The following is a 16,398-nucleotide window of genomic DNA, read 5'->3' on the forward strand; positions in this document are numbered from 1 at the left end:
CAAATAAATAAATATACCACTACCTTTTTTGAAATAAAACTTTCATTATATTATGCAATAACATTAAAGATGATTGTGCTTATAAATAATGAATGAAAATTAAAACTCTACACTAACATCACACAAACATTCATGATCAATGAGATGGAAGTGAGTGTGTGTGTGGTGTGTGTTTGAACAATGAAAATCAAATCAATCAGTATGAGTATGAAATAACATATGATTTTTAAGAGTTGTTTCATATGCAAGAATGTACTCACATATATATTTAAGATAATTATTATTTTATTTTATAATTCATTTTTTGTTTTTAATAGAAAGCAAGTAGTGAGCTATAATGAATTTCAGCATACCAAATTTATAGAGGAAAGAATAATTATAATTGAATTGATTTCATTGTTGCTTTGAATTAATTATTTACTTAATTAATTGCATTTCTATATATTTATTCTTTTTTTCTTTTTAATAATAAACCAATTTTATAGATTTATTATCTACGAGTCTAACAATTAAAAGAATAATTATAAAAATAGGTAAATAGTGAGAGTGTAAGAGAATGAGAATTCAAATTTCACTAGTATTGTTGCTGGTCCTTTTTGGACTGGTCAATTCAGCCGAGAGAAGATATGGTAGATTTGGATTAGTTGAGAAAACCATTGATCCAAGATCTATGACCCAAGTTTTTGGAATTCCAACACCAGTGGACCCTAGTTTGGTGCCAGCACAAGCATCATTTTGTCCAATTTTCAACTCTAGTCCAAAATTAGTTGGTTGGACCACAACCGGAATGGCTGGAAAACCTCAGCCTCCAAATATCTTTGTAAATGGAACTGCAGGAAAACCAACATACTTTGGAAATACATTGATTGCCCAGGATCCATGCTTCAATAATCAAACTCTAATTAACTTTATCAGAGCCAACACTTTAAATACTTTAGTACATTCTCATTGTCATGCTTGCTGCGCAGATGATGATAGTTCCGGTAACTATAAAATAATTATTAATATATTAAATCTATTTTTTAATTATTATTATTATTAATTCTATTTTTTCCAAACAATAAAACATTAAAGAGATTACAATGGATTTGGATTTCCCAGTTGATAATATGTGTATTTTAATTGGTGGAATTAGTGGTGATAAGCATGTAGAGTTTTCTGCTTACAATCAAGGCAGACTACTGAATATGCAAGGTTGGAATGCTATGGTTGGATATTTCTCTACCGCCGCTGCATATGAAACCATTGTCTATAAAGACGATGTTGATAGTATCGATATTGGATGCTTTGGTGACGAAACCTCTGTCAACCCAGCATACGTAATTCTCCAACCAAACGATAGAATCGATAAAATGAAATTTAAATTCACTTCGTTTGCCGATGCAGCTTATGTATATTACAGTTTGATTGAGTGTAAGAATAAGATTGAACCGACCACCGCTAACTCATCTATTTCCACCGGTCACACCATCACTGGTGTCATCACTGGTTCCACAGCCGAAACTATTACCCAATTCACATGGCAACAATCCACAACATCATCTATTACCGGTTCAATCTCTGGAACTACCGGACCAGTTTCCACTGGTCAAACTGTAACTGGTATGATTTCTGGTTCGACTACAGCCACCACCACTATTACCACTGGTCAGAGTGTAACCGGTTTCATTTCTGGAACCGTAACTGGTCAATCCACTACTGGTCAATCTACTACTGGACCGTCCTCAATCACCACTGGTCAGTCTGTAACAGGATTCATTTCTGGAAGCGTAACTGGTCAATCTACTTCAGGTCAATCTGTAACTGGTCAATCTACTTCAGGTCAATCTGTAACAAGTCAAACCAGTACAGGACAGTCGGTCACTGGATTCATTAGTGGAAGTGTAACGGGACAATCTGTAACGGGACATTCTGTAACGGGACATTCTGTAACTGGACAATCTGTAACTGGCCAAATCTCTACTCAAACCGGTACTGGACAATCGGTTACTGGATTCATTAGTGGATCTGGATCAGTAACCGGTCAAACCTCTACTCAAACCGGTACTGGACAATCGGTTACTGGATTCATCAGTGGATCTGGATCAGTAACTGGCCAAACCTCTACTCAAACCGGTACTGGACAATCTGTTACCGGATTCATTAGTGGTGGATCATGTGGCGGTGGTCAGTCATCTTGCCAAACCCTTACTGTTTCTGGACAATCAGCCACAGGACAATCGGTAACTGGATTCATCAGTGGATCTGGTTCCAGTGGTCAGAGCGTTACTGGTTCTGGAACTGTAACCGGTCAATCAGTGACTGGATTCATTAGCGGTTCTGGATCGAGCGGTCAATCTGTTACTGGCCAAAGCGTTACTGGGCAATCAGCCACCGGACAATCGGTAACTGGATTCATCAGTGGATCTGGATCCAGTGGTCAAAGTGTTTCTGGTCAATCCGTCACTGGCCAAAGCGCTACTGGACAATCGGTAACTGGATTCATTAGTGGATCGGGGTCAAGTGGTCAGTCATCAGGTCAATCCGTTACTGGACAATCTGTCACTGGATACATCAGTGGATCTGGATCGAGTGGTCAAAGCGCTACCGGACAATCGGTAACTGGATTCATCAGTGGTGGATCCAGTGGTAAAACCAGCTGGAAATAATTTATAAATTATTAATTTATTAATTATATCAAAAATTATTTTTTTATCAACATATACAATCAATCATCATACCAAACCAAACCCACTAAAAAAACAAGTAACTATTATAACTATAAACTGTTAAAAAAGAAAATAAATAGAACTTAAAAACCTATTGTTATTATTAAATTTACAATTATTATTATTATTATTATTATTATTATTATTATTATTGTTATTGTTTTTTTTTTTTTTAATATGTTCCAATAATGAAATTGAATCAATTAATGATGATTCACTTTACTTTATATTCAATTGATTCTTTATCATTTTCTTTTCTTCTTCATAGAATTGATCGATTACAATCTGATAGTTTTGTTTATCTGTTACATTTGGATACATAAGAATTGCAGTTTGAATCTTTGGTTCACCATCTACAAATATTATAAATTGACTGTTAATGTGATTGATTTTAAAGAAGCATTACTTCATTACTTGATTATTATTATTATACTTACAATGTTGAATTTGAACTAATTTCTTTACATTCTCAGAGGTGAAACTAAAAGAGTTGGCAATGGTCTTTACCAATCTCAATCTATCTCTATCTAAAATTACACCCTTCAACTGTTCTTCAAAGTTCTTGATATCTTTATCTGTAATTAAATCTGCCTTTTTTAATTTTTGATATGTGTGTGCAATGTGTTCAAATTTTTGTTAATAAAACAACATGTTTGTATAGTACTACTTCTACTCTCTTTTAAACAATCAATCTTTCCTACCTACCATTACTTTATTTTATTTATTATACAAATTTATTTATTTTTAATATTCTTAAACAAAAAAAAACAAAAAATCTCATCAACAATGTATCCCATTTTTATTTTTGCTCAATGACAATTCATTTTTTGTATTTTTTATATTATTAATTTAGATATCTATTATAGTGTAAATGATATCAATATTATTATTATTTACAATCACTTAATTTTAAGACTGTTAGGGTAGACAATAAATAGGGCAGTTGAGGATTGAAAGTTCAATTAAGTTAAACTTTTTATTTATTATTTTATTCATTCTTCTAATATCAATTCATATGATAAGATACTAACACAATCAATCATTTCAAAGTTATACACCTTATAAAGAAAGGATGAGAGATTTTTGATATATAAAATAAGTTTAAATTTAAAAAATGAAATTCAAATTTTCAAAATTTGACCGTTGAAAAAAAAAATCAAAAAAAAAAATAATAAAAAAAATAATGAAATTCATTTGAAAAATTTTATCAACATTATTAACAATAAAAATCAATCACATCATATTATCAATACATCATATTGACAATATTTATGTATAATATATAGACAAATAACTATTGAATTATATATATATATATAAGTATATGTATATATAGTTTTTATAATATATTCTTTATTTAATTTTTATTTCAAATAATAATATAATCAATAGTTCATTTAGTTAGTCATAACACCTCTAGAGTTAATTTTCATTTAAAAATTGTTTATTTTTTTTTTGTTGTTGTTGTATTATAGTTAATATTAGTTTAGTTAATTGATTTAGTTAGTTATTTTTGGAGAATGGAACATAGAGATGTCGAAGGATGGTTAACTTCCAAGTTGGAAGAGACTTGGAGTTCTGAAAAGTTGGCACCGATTCTCACAAAAGATATACTACAGTTTTGTTTGTTAAAGTTTACAAAGATCGATACACTCATTCGTCTGAAAGTGTTGTTTTCGTTTCTCGGTCTGCGAAAGAAGCAATTCCAAGACCTAGAGATGACAATCAATATGCTTCTACAGATTGCCGACGAGGAAGAAGACGATTGGCTCAAAGCATTGGCACACCTACTCTCAAAGGTATCCGAAGAGAAAATACCTGTAAATCTAGATCTCGAACCATTTAACAGTACACTAAAGAAATTATCATCACAAAGTATGTGTCTTTAAATTATTATTATTATTATTATCATTGTTTTTTTTTTTTAACATATGTTTATTTTTGTTGAACTTTTTATAGTGGATAAAGATGGTTTACCAAACTTCTTTCCTTTGGAATATATGTATTTGAATACAAAGGTATTGGCTAATCCAATTCCGGTGGTGGAGAATATACATTTCAAGATGAAGCGACCCATTACAGAGTTACCGGTGTTTGCCAAGAAACCCAGTAGCTTTACACCGACTCTCTCAGGCTCAAAGTCGTCAGTACCAATTGGCGGTGGTGTTGGTTCCAGTAGTAGTCAGAATCTCTATAGTATAGGAGGTGGTGATTATAATGGTACTAATAATAATATAGGCAGTAGTAACAATAGTATAGGCAATATCAGTGGTAACAGTGGTAATAACAATAGTAATAGTCCGGGACTGAGGAATGACAAGCTGAAGTTAAGCGGATCCGGATATGGCGTGGGACTAGGTGGACATCATTCGCAACAACAACCTTCACCACTGAGAAAATCCAATATATTCATACCGCGTACACACCACTCGTCGAACTCACTGGACTTGTCTGGTGGCGGCAGTGGCAGTGGCGTTGGTGGTGGACTCAACAGTAGCAATAGTAATATAGGTATGATGAATTCTTCTTTGAATATGAGTGGACAGCATCATCATCATCATCAACAACAACATCAAATGCAGCAGCAACAACAGCAGCAACAACATCCACTCAATATGTCTGGGTCATTGAATATGAGTGGACATCATCATCTGGCGAGCAGTGGAAGTGGTGTCTCCTCAGAGAAGAGAGGAATACAGAAAAAGACAAAGATGATGACACTGAATTTGGATCAGGTTAGAGAGATCACCAGTACGCAGACAACCAAGAAGAGAAGACAGTCTGTCAATGAGCAATCACCTACACATCAACCAGAAGAATCACCACAACTACCATCGAATTTGAACTTACCAAGTATTAGCAGTAGTGTTAGTGGAATATTAGATCAACATTTACAACAACAACAACAACAACAGCATCATCAACATCATCAACAGCCACAGCAACAGCAACAGCAACATCTATATCAACAACAATCACATGTGATGCATCATCCATCAACACAACAAATTAATCAACCAATACAACAACTACAACAACAACAACAACATCTTCATCTTCATCAACAACAACAACAGCAACTACAACAACAGCATCAACCATTACCACCTCAACAAATTCAAAAACAACATCAACTTTATAATATCGAAGAATCAATTCATGAAAGTAATAATAATAATAATAATAATAATAATGGACATGAAAATATAAATATAATGGATGTACATGATCCTTCTAAAGGAAAGAAGAAGCAAACGAAATCAATTGAAACATCTCCAATGTTGTTGGATAAGAAAGAGCAGAAACGAAGAGAAAAAGAAGAAAAGAAAGTGGCGAAAGAACGAGAGAAAGAAGAAAAGGAGCGTGAAAAGAAAGAGAAGAAAGAACAAAAGCAGAGAGAGAAAGAAGAAAAGAAAGAAAAGAAAGAGAAAGAAAAGGCAGAGAAGAGAAAGAATAAAGATGATGGTAGTGGCGAATCTGCAGCGACCTCTGTAAAGAAACAAAAGACTGGTGGTGGTACCCCAGGTAGAAAGAAAAAGAATGCTGGAGATGCAGAGACTACCCCAACCATCAGAGACAGTTCCTCACCCATTAGTTCTCCCAATGTTACAGCTAACCACATGAATGTAAATAGTATAGCCGATACAGTTTCGGCTTCTTTGTTACAACATCAACAACAATTACAACTACAACAACAGCAGCAACAACAACAGCAACAGTCAATTGGAGAGCCAGACCTCAGCGGACTGTCCACGTTGATGAATGCACTCGAGCAAAACGGATCGATTCCACTTGAACCTCAATACATGCTACAACGATCCAATAATAATGTTATACCTGATGTTCCAATAACTGTTGCAAACAACAATTCAATACAATTCCAACAACAACAACAACAACAACAACAACCTTTACAATCATTGCTTTATCAGCAACAGTTACAAACACCACTGCAACAACAACAGCAGCAACCTTTTATTTCATATAATCAAATTGGTGTTTTACCTAATTTACAACAACATCCTCAACTTCAACAACCACCACTTCAAAATATTAACATGCAACAACAACAACAAACATTTTCAAATTTTGACATTCAACAAACACTACCCCAACAGCAACAGCAACCGTCATTGGAGAGTCTTTTAGAAACTGCTACACACTTGACCCCCGAGAACAGACAGATTATTGAAAGATTTGTAACGGTCGATAAAAGTAAGATTTAACTTTTGTTTTTTTAAATAATTCAAAACAATTTGCATTTGATTGGTTTAGATCAATCAAATATCAAAGATTTATTATTAACATTAAACGCCTTTAATGAAACTGTTTAGGAAATCCGACACCCCACGAAGGTAATTTGAAACAAATTCCACTAAGTATCGAGCAAAAAACCAACGAAAAAGATGAGATGTTCGTTGAAACCGTTATTTTTGAGATTGATTATGAAGCTGGTAAGTTTAAATCTCATTTTGTAGATCAATCAATATTCAAACAATCAAATATCGTGTGAATTACTAACCAAATCGATTTTATTGAACATTTGAAATTGTCACAGAAAAATGGAAGATGTTTAAACGCAAGAAGAAACTTACAAACTCCAACAACCCAATAGTGCAATAGAGAAAAAGTGTAGTGGTCACCAACACCACCAACAAACCAACCATAAAACAACAACTTTTTTTTTTTTTTTCTTTTTTTTTTTACCTTTTTTATTTTTTTTTTCATTTCCTCTCTCTCTCAACTCAACTCTTACCATGAACTTTCTTCTTGCTCCAAAATGAAAGTAATCAATCAAAAAAAACAATAAAAACAAAAGATGTTGTTTTTTATGTTTTTAATACTACAAATAAATTAATTTTAGCACTCTAATACTTTGTATTGTTTTAATTATTGGGGGGACTTACTGACTGACTGAACAATTGATCAAACACACAGAGTCAATACAGATTTTGGTTTTTTTGAAATTCTATTGAACTAATGCCAGCTACAATCACTGAGGGGGTGGGTGCTTTCTACAGTTTTCAAATGTCAGATCTGGACACCCACTGATTGAAATTGTAAAATATATTGAGTGTTATGTGCGAGTGTGAGTGTGTTGTTCTTTGTAGTGGATTTTGATCACCAAAACAATGTATCAATAAAATCAAAATGACCAGAGCCATCTTAAAGGTGTTTTGTGGGAGTTCTTTGATGTAAATTTATGTTTTGGTGGGGCTTTTTTGAGTTTTCTTTTAAATTAAATTTTTAATTAAAAATTCATGAATAGCCTTCATAAATTTAGTTTCTGATTAATTAAAAAAGTTTGTTTATTGCTGATGAGGGTGTTTTTGTTGTTTTTTTTGTATCAACTCACCAAAAAAATTGACAAATATGGAACTTTTTTTTTTGTTTGATTGATTCATTTAATGATTGATTTGATAGTTTGTGGGCAAAAAAGCTTTCTATTTCTTATGGAGGTTATGGTCAAGTGATTTGACAATGGTACCTTACTTTAAATATAAATAAATAAACAATCAGCATATTTCGAGTACACACTATAGAGACAGATCAAATTTAAACTTTAGACAACAACACATAACTGTTAAGTTCCTATGAGTTACAACTCTTATGAATGATCTAAGCTCAAAATAGTCTCAGTTCATTGTGATTTATTACTTTGTATCCCATCAAAATGTAAACATCATTATTAATTTAAAGAAGTATCAACTTGTTCAGGTAATTTTTTCTGCTTTTCTTTTAATCATTATGAGGCATAGATATTATAATGAAAGTTTAAAATAAATAAAATTTTCTTTTTTTTTTGATACCTATAAATACCAATCAAGGTTTTGACTTTAATTTTAATTCATCAACAATATAGATATAACTAAATTCACTATTTCTTTAAATAGAATTATTTTTTTAAAAATTATTTGTAAATAAAACCAAAAAATATATATTTGTATATAAAAAAATCTTTGAAAAATGGAAAAAAATCAACAACAAGAATCAGAAATGGTAAATAATAATAATCAAATTATAAATTCAATTGAAGAACCTAAAATTGGTTCAAAAAATAAATTGAATGTGAAGAAAAGTCCTTCAAAAGAATTTAAAAAGTAATATTTTTACTCTTTAAGAAATGTATATTTAAAAATTTATATAAATTACTAATTCTTATTTAAATAATCCAGGAACCCTTTAAAGAAGAAAAATAAAAAAGAAAAGTTTTTAATAGATACCATTGCAAGACATTTACACTTTAACAATGGAGAGTGGGCTACTAATGAAAGGGTTTTAACAAAGGCTCTTGAAATAGTTATTGAGTATAATAACTTATATTATTACTCCTATTATCAAAATATGGGAGCTCAGAATCCAAACGCCAATCAACCAACCGAACCATTGAGCACAAACAATCAAGTGAGCACTCCTCTACCAAATAATAATAATAATAATATTAGCAATATCCCAAATTTTAATAATATATATCAATCTAAACAAAAAATATAATAATAAGTTATCATATTATGTATTTTTTTACAAGAATATTAATATATATTTTACTGAATTTAAATAAAAAACCTTTATTATTGCAAATTTAATACTTAATTTGAACAAGTAGTAAAATCATTTAATACTTTTGGTACTGATACTGGTGGAAGTTGGAAGTCAATATTCTCTCCATTCAACACAGGGAAAGCAAGAGTCCACTCACGTTCAATAACTTGATAGAATCTATTAATTTTATTGTCAACTGTTAATCCATTTCTATTTAAATCTACTGCACCTCCCATCATTGCCAAGACAGTGGTGACTATGTTTGAAAAATTTATATTAGTTGATTACATTCTTTTAGAATGTACATTATAATTTTTAATACAAACTCTTTGAATCCCAAGTTAAAAGTGGACAAATAAGATCACCTTGATTGCTACCAGATTCAGTTGAACCATATTGGTTCTGCATTGCCGGGGCTGAAATCATATTGTAATACCAAGCAAGACCAAGTGACATACCTACATCTTGAACTAAAAACAATGGATACGATCCATATGGTGTAAATACATCGTTGGTTTGAATACTCTCGAATGCAATCTCTTGAATTCCAGTTGCACCATCGTAGTTTGGATCATAGGTATTTGGTTGAGTAACATTGTTAACCGAGGCAAACAGTCCTGGATATTGGTTCATATTTGAGAAATAGGTTCTTGCACGTTCACCATTCTCAAAAACACGTCTATTAATATCGATATCTCTATAGGGTAACATTAAATATTTCCATTGTTCATGAGATGAGCTAAATAAAAATAAATACAATTAATATTTATTGGCTTTACTTTCCCAGAGTGATAATGTTCTGTTTTTTCTACATACAACCACCAACCTCTTTGTACAGTAATATTTCCTTCTGGCGATTGGAATTCAACACTTTGGAGCAAAGCTCTTTTGTTTATCCAAAGTTGATCTCTCTCAGTAATATTATCCCATTGACAATATAAATCCATATATACAGTAAGCATTTCACCTTCATACTGGTTGGTTTATAATAATATTAGTTTTGTTATTTATCCAATCTAATTGTAAATTGAATTTACTTACTGGATCATCTAAGAAACAATTGCAATCGTTTTGATAGTTTGATGGAGTTGGTTGAGCATAGATATTATCGATATGAGTTACAGCATTGATCCATCCTGGATTGGTGTAAAAGATGGTTTTGGCGTTCTGTGTCAACAGATCGAGGTATGCTTGATATCTTTGGAGAAGCGCGGCTTGATCTGAATAGGCTTTGAGTGCTTGAATTACGGCATACATTCCCCAAATCATTTCACCGTTATCCAAACCTGGAACTCTCTCTGACCAATATCCTGGAAGTGGATAGATACCGGTATTGTTGACGCTGACCCACGGCATAAAACCACCGTAACCTGGGAATTGCTTATTGAAATTCTCATAGGTTGTAATCTTACGGGTGAGTGTAGTTATCACATTGTCGAATGGATCCGAAGAGGAACTATTGTCAACCGATTGATGGAAGAAAATCGAAGCATCGAATCCGGTCGATGTCTTTCCGGTCAAAGCATTTGCCATCATACCAAGATGAATAGATTCCTTAGAGGGTGCACTGAATGTATGTAGTGGTGAATGTAACTCTCCAGTTGCATAATCCAATGTATGTCCATCATATGTATATGCTGATTCTGCATTAATACCAACTAAATGTTGATGGAACTTTAAAGATCAAAAAAATAAATAAAGTTGTACAATCTTTTTGCAAAAAAAGTTATTATTAAAATAATCTTACATTTCCTTCCCAATATAAAACATTGTTTATAAAGGATTGTTGAGCAGTTGGATCGTTATACAATTGATTCTGAGTGTAGAGCGATGCGAATCTACATTGATCCCGACCAACAACAACACCAACTAAAACAATTGAAAGAAATACTAGGAATTCAACAACTTTCATTATTTCTACTATTCATGAATATATCTAATATATTTGATTTAGTAAAGATGGTGGATAATAATGAACTCTAAATTTCGTTTTACAAAAAATAAAAAATAATACAAAAATAAAGCCATTTTTAGATATTTTTGTAAAAAATCAAATTACAGATTTGATTGATTTGCAAATCCCATCCAAACATTTTGACCTGAGGATATTTTGTAAAAAAATATTAATCTGGTGTAGATATTATTTATTTGTAAATATATACATTTGGTTGTTCATTTAACTTTATGAAACCACGATACATTCCTTCGGTATTGAATGGCATTGTGATGTTACCGTGTTTGTCGACCGCTACAAGACCACCGTCTCCGTCGACAGCCGGCAGTTTGTTGAAAATGACATCGCTGGCAGCATCCTCGAGTGTCTTGTTTCCGTAGAGCATCTGTGCAGAGACGTCGTACGATGCAACGGTACGCATGAATGTCTCACCGACACCGGTAGTCGATACCGCCACACTATTGTTGTTAGCGTAACAACCGGCACCGATAATCGGTGAATCACCAACTCTACCAGGCATCTTATTGGTCATACCACCGGTGGATGTCGCAGCCGCCAAATTACCGTTACCATCGAGAGCGACAGCACCAACAGTTCCATACTTTCTATCCAATGCCAAAATATTTGCACCATCATGATCAAGTATAACAACACTACTCTTTGTTTTTTCTTTTTGTTCTTGTTGTTCTTGTTGTTCTTCTTCTTTTTTCATTGCTTTTGCACGATGTAATTGATCTAATCTGTTTTGTGTGAAAAAGAATGATGATTCGACTATTTCCAAATCTGTTTCACTCTTTATGAATCTTTCGGCACCCTCGCCTATCAACATGACGTGTCGGGTCTTGTCCATGATGGCACGAGCTGCAAGTACAGGGTTACGAATATGTTGGACACCACCGACTGCACCAGCTTTCAAGTTGCTACCATCCATTACGGATGCATCCATCTCGTGAGTTTCATCCGATGTGAACACCGAACCCTTTCCAGCATTAAACAATGGACTTTCTTCCATCTAAATAATATTAGTTTATCAACAACAACAATAACAATAACAATACAATAATAATAACAACAATAGGTAAGAGAGTGTATAAACTAATTAACAATCCATATATCTATCTTCATTCTATTAATTATTCTTACAAGTCTAACAGCTTCACAAACAGCATCCATTGCAGTACCACCGTTTTTAAGTACTTCCATTCCACCGAGTAATACTTGATTTAAAACAGCGTTGTATTGAGCCTCCATCTCTGCCGACATATTGGCTCTTGTAATTGTACCTGCACCACCATGAATTGCAATAGTAGGAACGATTTCAACCATTTTCTAAATATCTAAATACTTCAATTCAACGATAAACAATAATAATAAATAAATATATATATAATAAGAAAGTTGGTGTTGATGATTGCAATCGAAACATGTTTATTATGTATTTAAATTTCCAAAAAATCTAGATTCCAATTTATCAGTTTTTTTTTGTTTTATAACTGAAAATTTTTTTTAAACTATCATCATTATCATCACTATTATCATCTGATCCATTACTTTCATTTGGTTGAACACTTTTTTTCAGCCATATGGTCAAAACAAGCATTTGATTAAATTCATTTTATTTATTTTAAATGATTAAAACTTGTTTACACAAAAAAACTATTATTATTGTGCACAGAACACTTTCATATTTATGCCCTTCAGCGAATAGAGGTGAGGTGGTTTGAAGAGTAGAGAGAAGATTGATAGATAAAGACTTGTTGGACAGAGCTATTCTCTCCGAGAGCATATGGGAGCTGTCGCTGTGTATAGTTATTGTTCTCCAATGAGAATAGAGCGAATGTTAGATTGGTTTATCACTATTGACATAATAGATTTGAGAGTAGCTATCGTATTCACCAAGAGCTCTATTCATACAATTCATTCCATTGAGAAGGATATTTGTACTGATCATCGTGAGAGATAGATAAAACAAAAAAGTTGGTGGCTAGTATGATGTTGTCGTTGTTTAAAAACTGTTTGTTATTGATATTCTTACGCAGTTTGATCATTCAAATTAAAGATTGCTATTCAAGGGATAAGATTGTTAACGTCACATGTTTGTAGTGAATGCCAGACCACTAAAAAGATCAATAGAGTTATATTGAAATGAAATTGGTACATCATATGGGTATGGGAAAGAACCTTTGGTCGTCAATGTCTTGGTCTATTCGTACAACAAAAATGCGAAAGTTAGCTCTTAGTTCTGAAAAGTATTGTCAATTATTTAAGAGAGCGAGTCAAGGATGATCAACTTACCTCAATATCCAATACTGAAATATTATAATAACCAGATACACCTTCTTCAATAGTTATTATAATGATTTTTCTAAAGAGATTGAATCACTTAGTTAAAAATTGGCCTTTATACCTAGAAATCTTTTATTCAATTACTGAATTCTTTTGAAATTCGATGTTGTCAAACGATTGGCTTCCTACAGCCGCTTTTCTCAATTACCTGTCAAATGAAATCATAATACAATCACAATTAACTTTCGTATATGCTTAAAAAAAAATAAACATCTTTTCTCAAAATTAAGGACTTTAAATTTTAATTTTCAAAGTGTGTTAATTATTTATCTTTAGACAAATGATTATATTTAGATATAATTTATTGTTTTGTCAGTTGAAAGAGAGAATCTATCATACATTTTTTAAAATTTTAAGTTTTTTAGTGGTACTAAATATATTGTCAACTTATCAATCTTAAAAAATTAATTTTTGACACATTTATCTCATGATTATAAATAGGGAATGAATGGGCTATTAAAATATCCAAATAACTAATTCAATCTAATATAATCTAAAATATATATTTAAAAATTATTCTATAAAACTATTATCCTAAAAAATGGAAATGTTCAAAAAATATTTTTTATTTGCCTTACTCATTAATTTATTATTTGTCAATTTAAATTTGGCAACCGATTGCTCAGATTCCAGTTGCCAGAGTTCATACACCAATTGTATCAGATGTAGCTGTGATAATCTTCCCTGCGGATGGAATGGCTCTGGTTGTATCTGTATTTATGCTATGGCCAATCGTTTTGACAATCAAGAAAAGAGCGACGCAACTGCCGGAGAAGATCATGAAAATACCAATAACAACCAAAAATCGATTCAAGTGAAAGCAGATATCGATCTAGAGAGCAATGCCAACCTTATTTGTGATGTAAGTGGTTCCAATGGGGTAGGATCATTCATCTTCCAAGGACAGGTTCAATATGATCAAACTATCACCTGCACCAAAGTAGCACCGGGATTAATCAAATGGAGTGGATGGGTAAAGCATGACGGTTGTAAGAATGGTGGAAAACTTTCAATCTCTGCCAACATGATCAACTTTTCTTGCTATTGCACCAAATTCAATGGATGTTCAGTATCAAACATTCTTCAAATAACCTATTAATTAACTTTTCCAACTATTCATATATCATTCTTCAACTAGTTATATAAATATATATAATTATAATATTTACATTTTCTTTGTTTATTAAAATAAAAATAAAAATAAAAAAAAATAGTTTTTGTCTTTTAGAACCACTTCTGCATCCCCAAAAGAACAATTCGCATTTTCTGAAAAGATTTTTTTGTTACTGCTAATTAATTTATTCATGTTATTTATTATTTTTAAAGGTTTATTAGTATAATGAACATTGATAATGCTGTCTTTTATTCATTCAATCATTCTTTGAGTAAACAAATATAAATACAAATATATATATTATATTAATAATATATTCACACATTATAGAAAATGAATACTAGATACTTGTATTTAGTTGCATTGTCTTTAATTATTATACCTTCTATATTCTTTGCTTCTTTTGTGTAAGTTTAAACTTTAAATAATAATTATAATAGACTATTAAATTAGATGATTACTTACTAATTAGATTTTAAAATTGAATTGTTTTGTTTTAGTATACCAATATTATATGTTAGAGTTGGATACTATTTTATTATACCATGGGCATTTCTATTGGTGTCGAGTGTCAATACTCTGTTGGTAGCACGATCAATAGATCCTGGATACCTACCTAGAGTAATAAAGAAATCGATAGACGATACAACAGTAGATATGCCATTAGATAATAATAATAATAGTAATAGTAATAGTACATTTTTAGATATAGAGACAGTCAGTAGTGATAATATTAATAAAGCACTAGATACCAATCCATCATCGAGTTCAGACTCGATTTCATCATTCGAACAGCAACAACAACAACAAAACCCAAACAACATACCAATAAAGAAAAAGAAACAATCAAAGAAAACAATCAATATTAATGGTGAATCGATAACCATATTTTATTGTAGTAAGTAGTTTGTTTTAGTTTTGATTCTTTTCTATTTAGTAACTAATATTTGATTATCTATACATAAAGAATCTTGTAATATATATAGACCACCTAGATGTTCACATTGCTCAGAATGTAATAGATGTGTTATGGAATTCGATCATCATTGTCCTTGGATAAGCAATTGTGTTGGAAAAAGAAATTATAGATACTTTGTATATTTTGTGTGGTCGGCAGTAGGCCTATCGATTATGACAATGGCTAGTTCAATTGTCACAATTATCAAACTTACAAATGTATATATATTCATATTTATAATAGGAATAACAATCTCTTTTAGATTCTAACAACATCCATATAAACAAACAAACAAACAATAGGAGCAAGGATCATTTGTTAGTGCAGTTGCAAAATCACCAGTTGCATTATTACTTGCTGGTTATGCATTCCTTTTGTTTTGGACTCTAATAGGTTTGGGAGGATATCATTTACACCTTATATGTAAAGATGTTACAACCAGAGAAGATGTAAATATATATATCAATAGCAATCAAATCTTAAACAAATTTATTATATTAACTTAAAATTGTTGTATAAAGTTAAAAGGTTTAAAGAATCCATATAGAAAGAGTACAACAACTATATTATGTAGATTTTTATTTTTATCAAGACCACCGATCTTTCCAAAGTATAACGACGATATTGTTTCTATGATTGGTGGTGGTGGTGGTAATACAACCAATGCATCGATAGTCAATAGTAACATTCAGAAATCACCTTCAGATCTTCATTTAAGTTCATTCGAAGAAGATGAAGATCTGAGTAGACAACATCTTTTAGCTAAAGATAATAA

At 31.6% G+C, this 16,398-nt stretch overlaps 8 protein-coding genes across 8 annotated transcripts; 5 read left to right on the forward strand and 3 right to left on the reverse strand.

Annotated features, from left to right (window-relative positions):
- Positions 1 to 556: 556 nt before the first annotated feature.
- PPL_08973 (uncharacterized protein) lies at positions 557 to 2,648 on the forward strand (the record flags this gene model as incomplete). The annotated part of the gene is made up of 2 exons (XM_020579772.1): positions 557 to 983; positions 1,075 to 2,648. The coding sequence occupies 2 exons, from the start codon at positions 557 to 559 to the stop codon at positions 2,646 to 2,648; spliced, it is 2,001 nt and encodes a 666-aa protein (XP_020430447.1).
- A 110-nt stretch (positions 2,649 to 2,758) lies between these two features.
- Positions 2,759 to 3,416, reverse strand: PPL_08974 (DUF4476 domain-containing protein; the record flags this gene model as incomplete). The annotated part of the gene is made up of 4 exons (XM_020579773.1): positions 2,759 to 2,765; positions 2,932 to 3,061; positions 3,146 to 3,299; positions 3,414 to 3,416. The coding sequence occupies 4 exons, from the start codon at positions 3,414 to 3,416 to the stop codon at positions 2,759 to 2,761; spliced, it is 294 nt and encodes a 97-aa protein (XP_020430448.1).
- Positions 3,417 to 4,228: 812 nt separating this feature from the next.
- On the forward strand, positions 4,229 to 8,401 carry PPL_08975 (uncharacterized protein; the record flags this gene model as incomplete). The annotated part of the gene is made up of 4 exons (XM_020579774.1): positions 4,229 to 4,583; positions 4,668 to 6,923; positions 7,043 to 7,162; positions 8,343 to 8,401. 4 exons carry the CDS (start codon positions 4,229 to 4,231, stop codon positions 8,399 to 8,401), a joined length of 2,790 nt encoding a protein of 929 aa, XP_020430449.1.
- A 274-nt stretch (positions 8,402 to 8,675) lies between these two features.
- PPL_08976 (uncharacterized protein) lies at positions 8,676 to 9,203 on the forward strand (the record flags this gene model as incomplete). The annotated part of the gene is made up of 2 exons (XM_020579775.1): positions 8,676 to 8,809; positions 8,885 to 9,203. 2 exons carry the CDS (start codon positions 8,676 to 8,678, stop codon positions 9,201 to 9,203), a joined length of 453 nt encoding a protein of 150 aa, XP_020430450.1.
- A 95-nt stretch (positions 9,204 to 9,298) lies between these two features.
- On the reverse strand, positions 9,299 to 11,163 carry PPL_08977 (uncharacterized protein; the record flags this gene model as incomplete). Its single annotated transcript, XM_020579776.1, has 5 exons — positions 9,299 to 9,507; positions 9,578 to 9,990; positions 10,068 to 10,225; positions 10,293 to 10,925; positions 10,999 to 11,163. 5 exons carry the CDS (start codon positions 11,161 to 11,163, stop codon positions 9,299 to 9,301), a joined length of 1,578 nt encoding a protein of 525 aa, XP_020430451.1.
- A 232-nt stretch (positions 11,164 to 11,395) lies between these two features.
- On the reverse strand, positions 11,396 to 14,133 carry PPL_08978 (isoaspartyl peptidase/L-asparaginase family protein; the record flags this gene model as incomplete). Its single annotated transcript, XM_020579777.1, has 5 exons — positions 11,396 to 12,217; positions 12,349 to 12,534; positions 13,501 to 13,570; positions 13,700 to 13,745; positions 14,130 to 14,133. The coding sequence occupies 5 exons, from the start codon at positions 14,131 to 14,133 to the stop codon at positions 11,396 to 11,398; spliced, it is 1,128 nt and encodes a 375-aa protein (XP_020430452.1).
- Positions 14,134 to 14,275: 142 nt separating this feature from the next.
- On the forward strand, positions 14,276 to 14,650 carry PPL_08979 (uncharacterized protein; the record flags this gene model as incomplete). The annotated part of the gene is made up of 1 exon (XM_020579778.1): positions 14,276 to 14,650. The coding sequence occupies one exon, from the start codon at positions 14,276 to 14,278 to the stop codon at positions 14,648 to 14,650; it is 375 nt and encodes a 124-aa protein (XP_020430453.1).
- Positions 14,651 to 14,998: 348 nt separating this feature from the next.
- On the forward strand, positions 14,999 to 16,239 carry PPL_08980 (DHHC family palmitoyltransferase; the record flags this gene model as incomplete). Its single annotated transcript, XM_020579779.1, has 5 exons — positions 14,999 to 15,072; positions 15,166 to 15,563; positions 15,633 to 15,841; positions 15,926 to 16,072; positions 16,216 to 16,239. 5 exons carry the CDS (start codon positions 14,999 to 15,001, stop codon positions 16,237 to 16,239), a joined length of 852 nt encoding a protein of 283 aa, XP_020430454.1.
- Positions 16,240 to 16,398: the final 159 nt, after the last annotated feature.

The sequence above is a fragment of the Heterostelium album genome, assembly GCF_000004825.1.
Source record: "Heterostelium album PN500 unplaced genomic scaffold PPL_scaffold9, whole genome shotgun sequence".
NCBI lineage: Eukaryota > Evosea > Eumycetozoa > Acytosteliales > Acytosteliaceae > Heterostelium > Heterostelium album.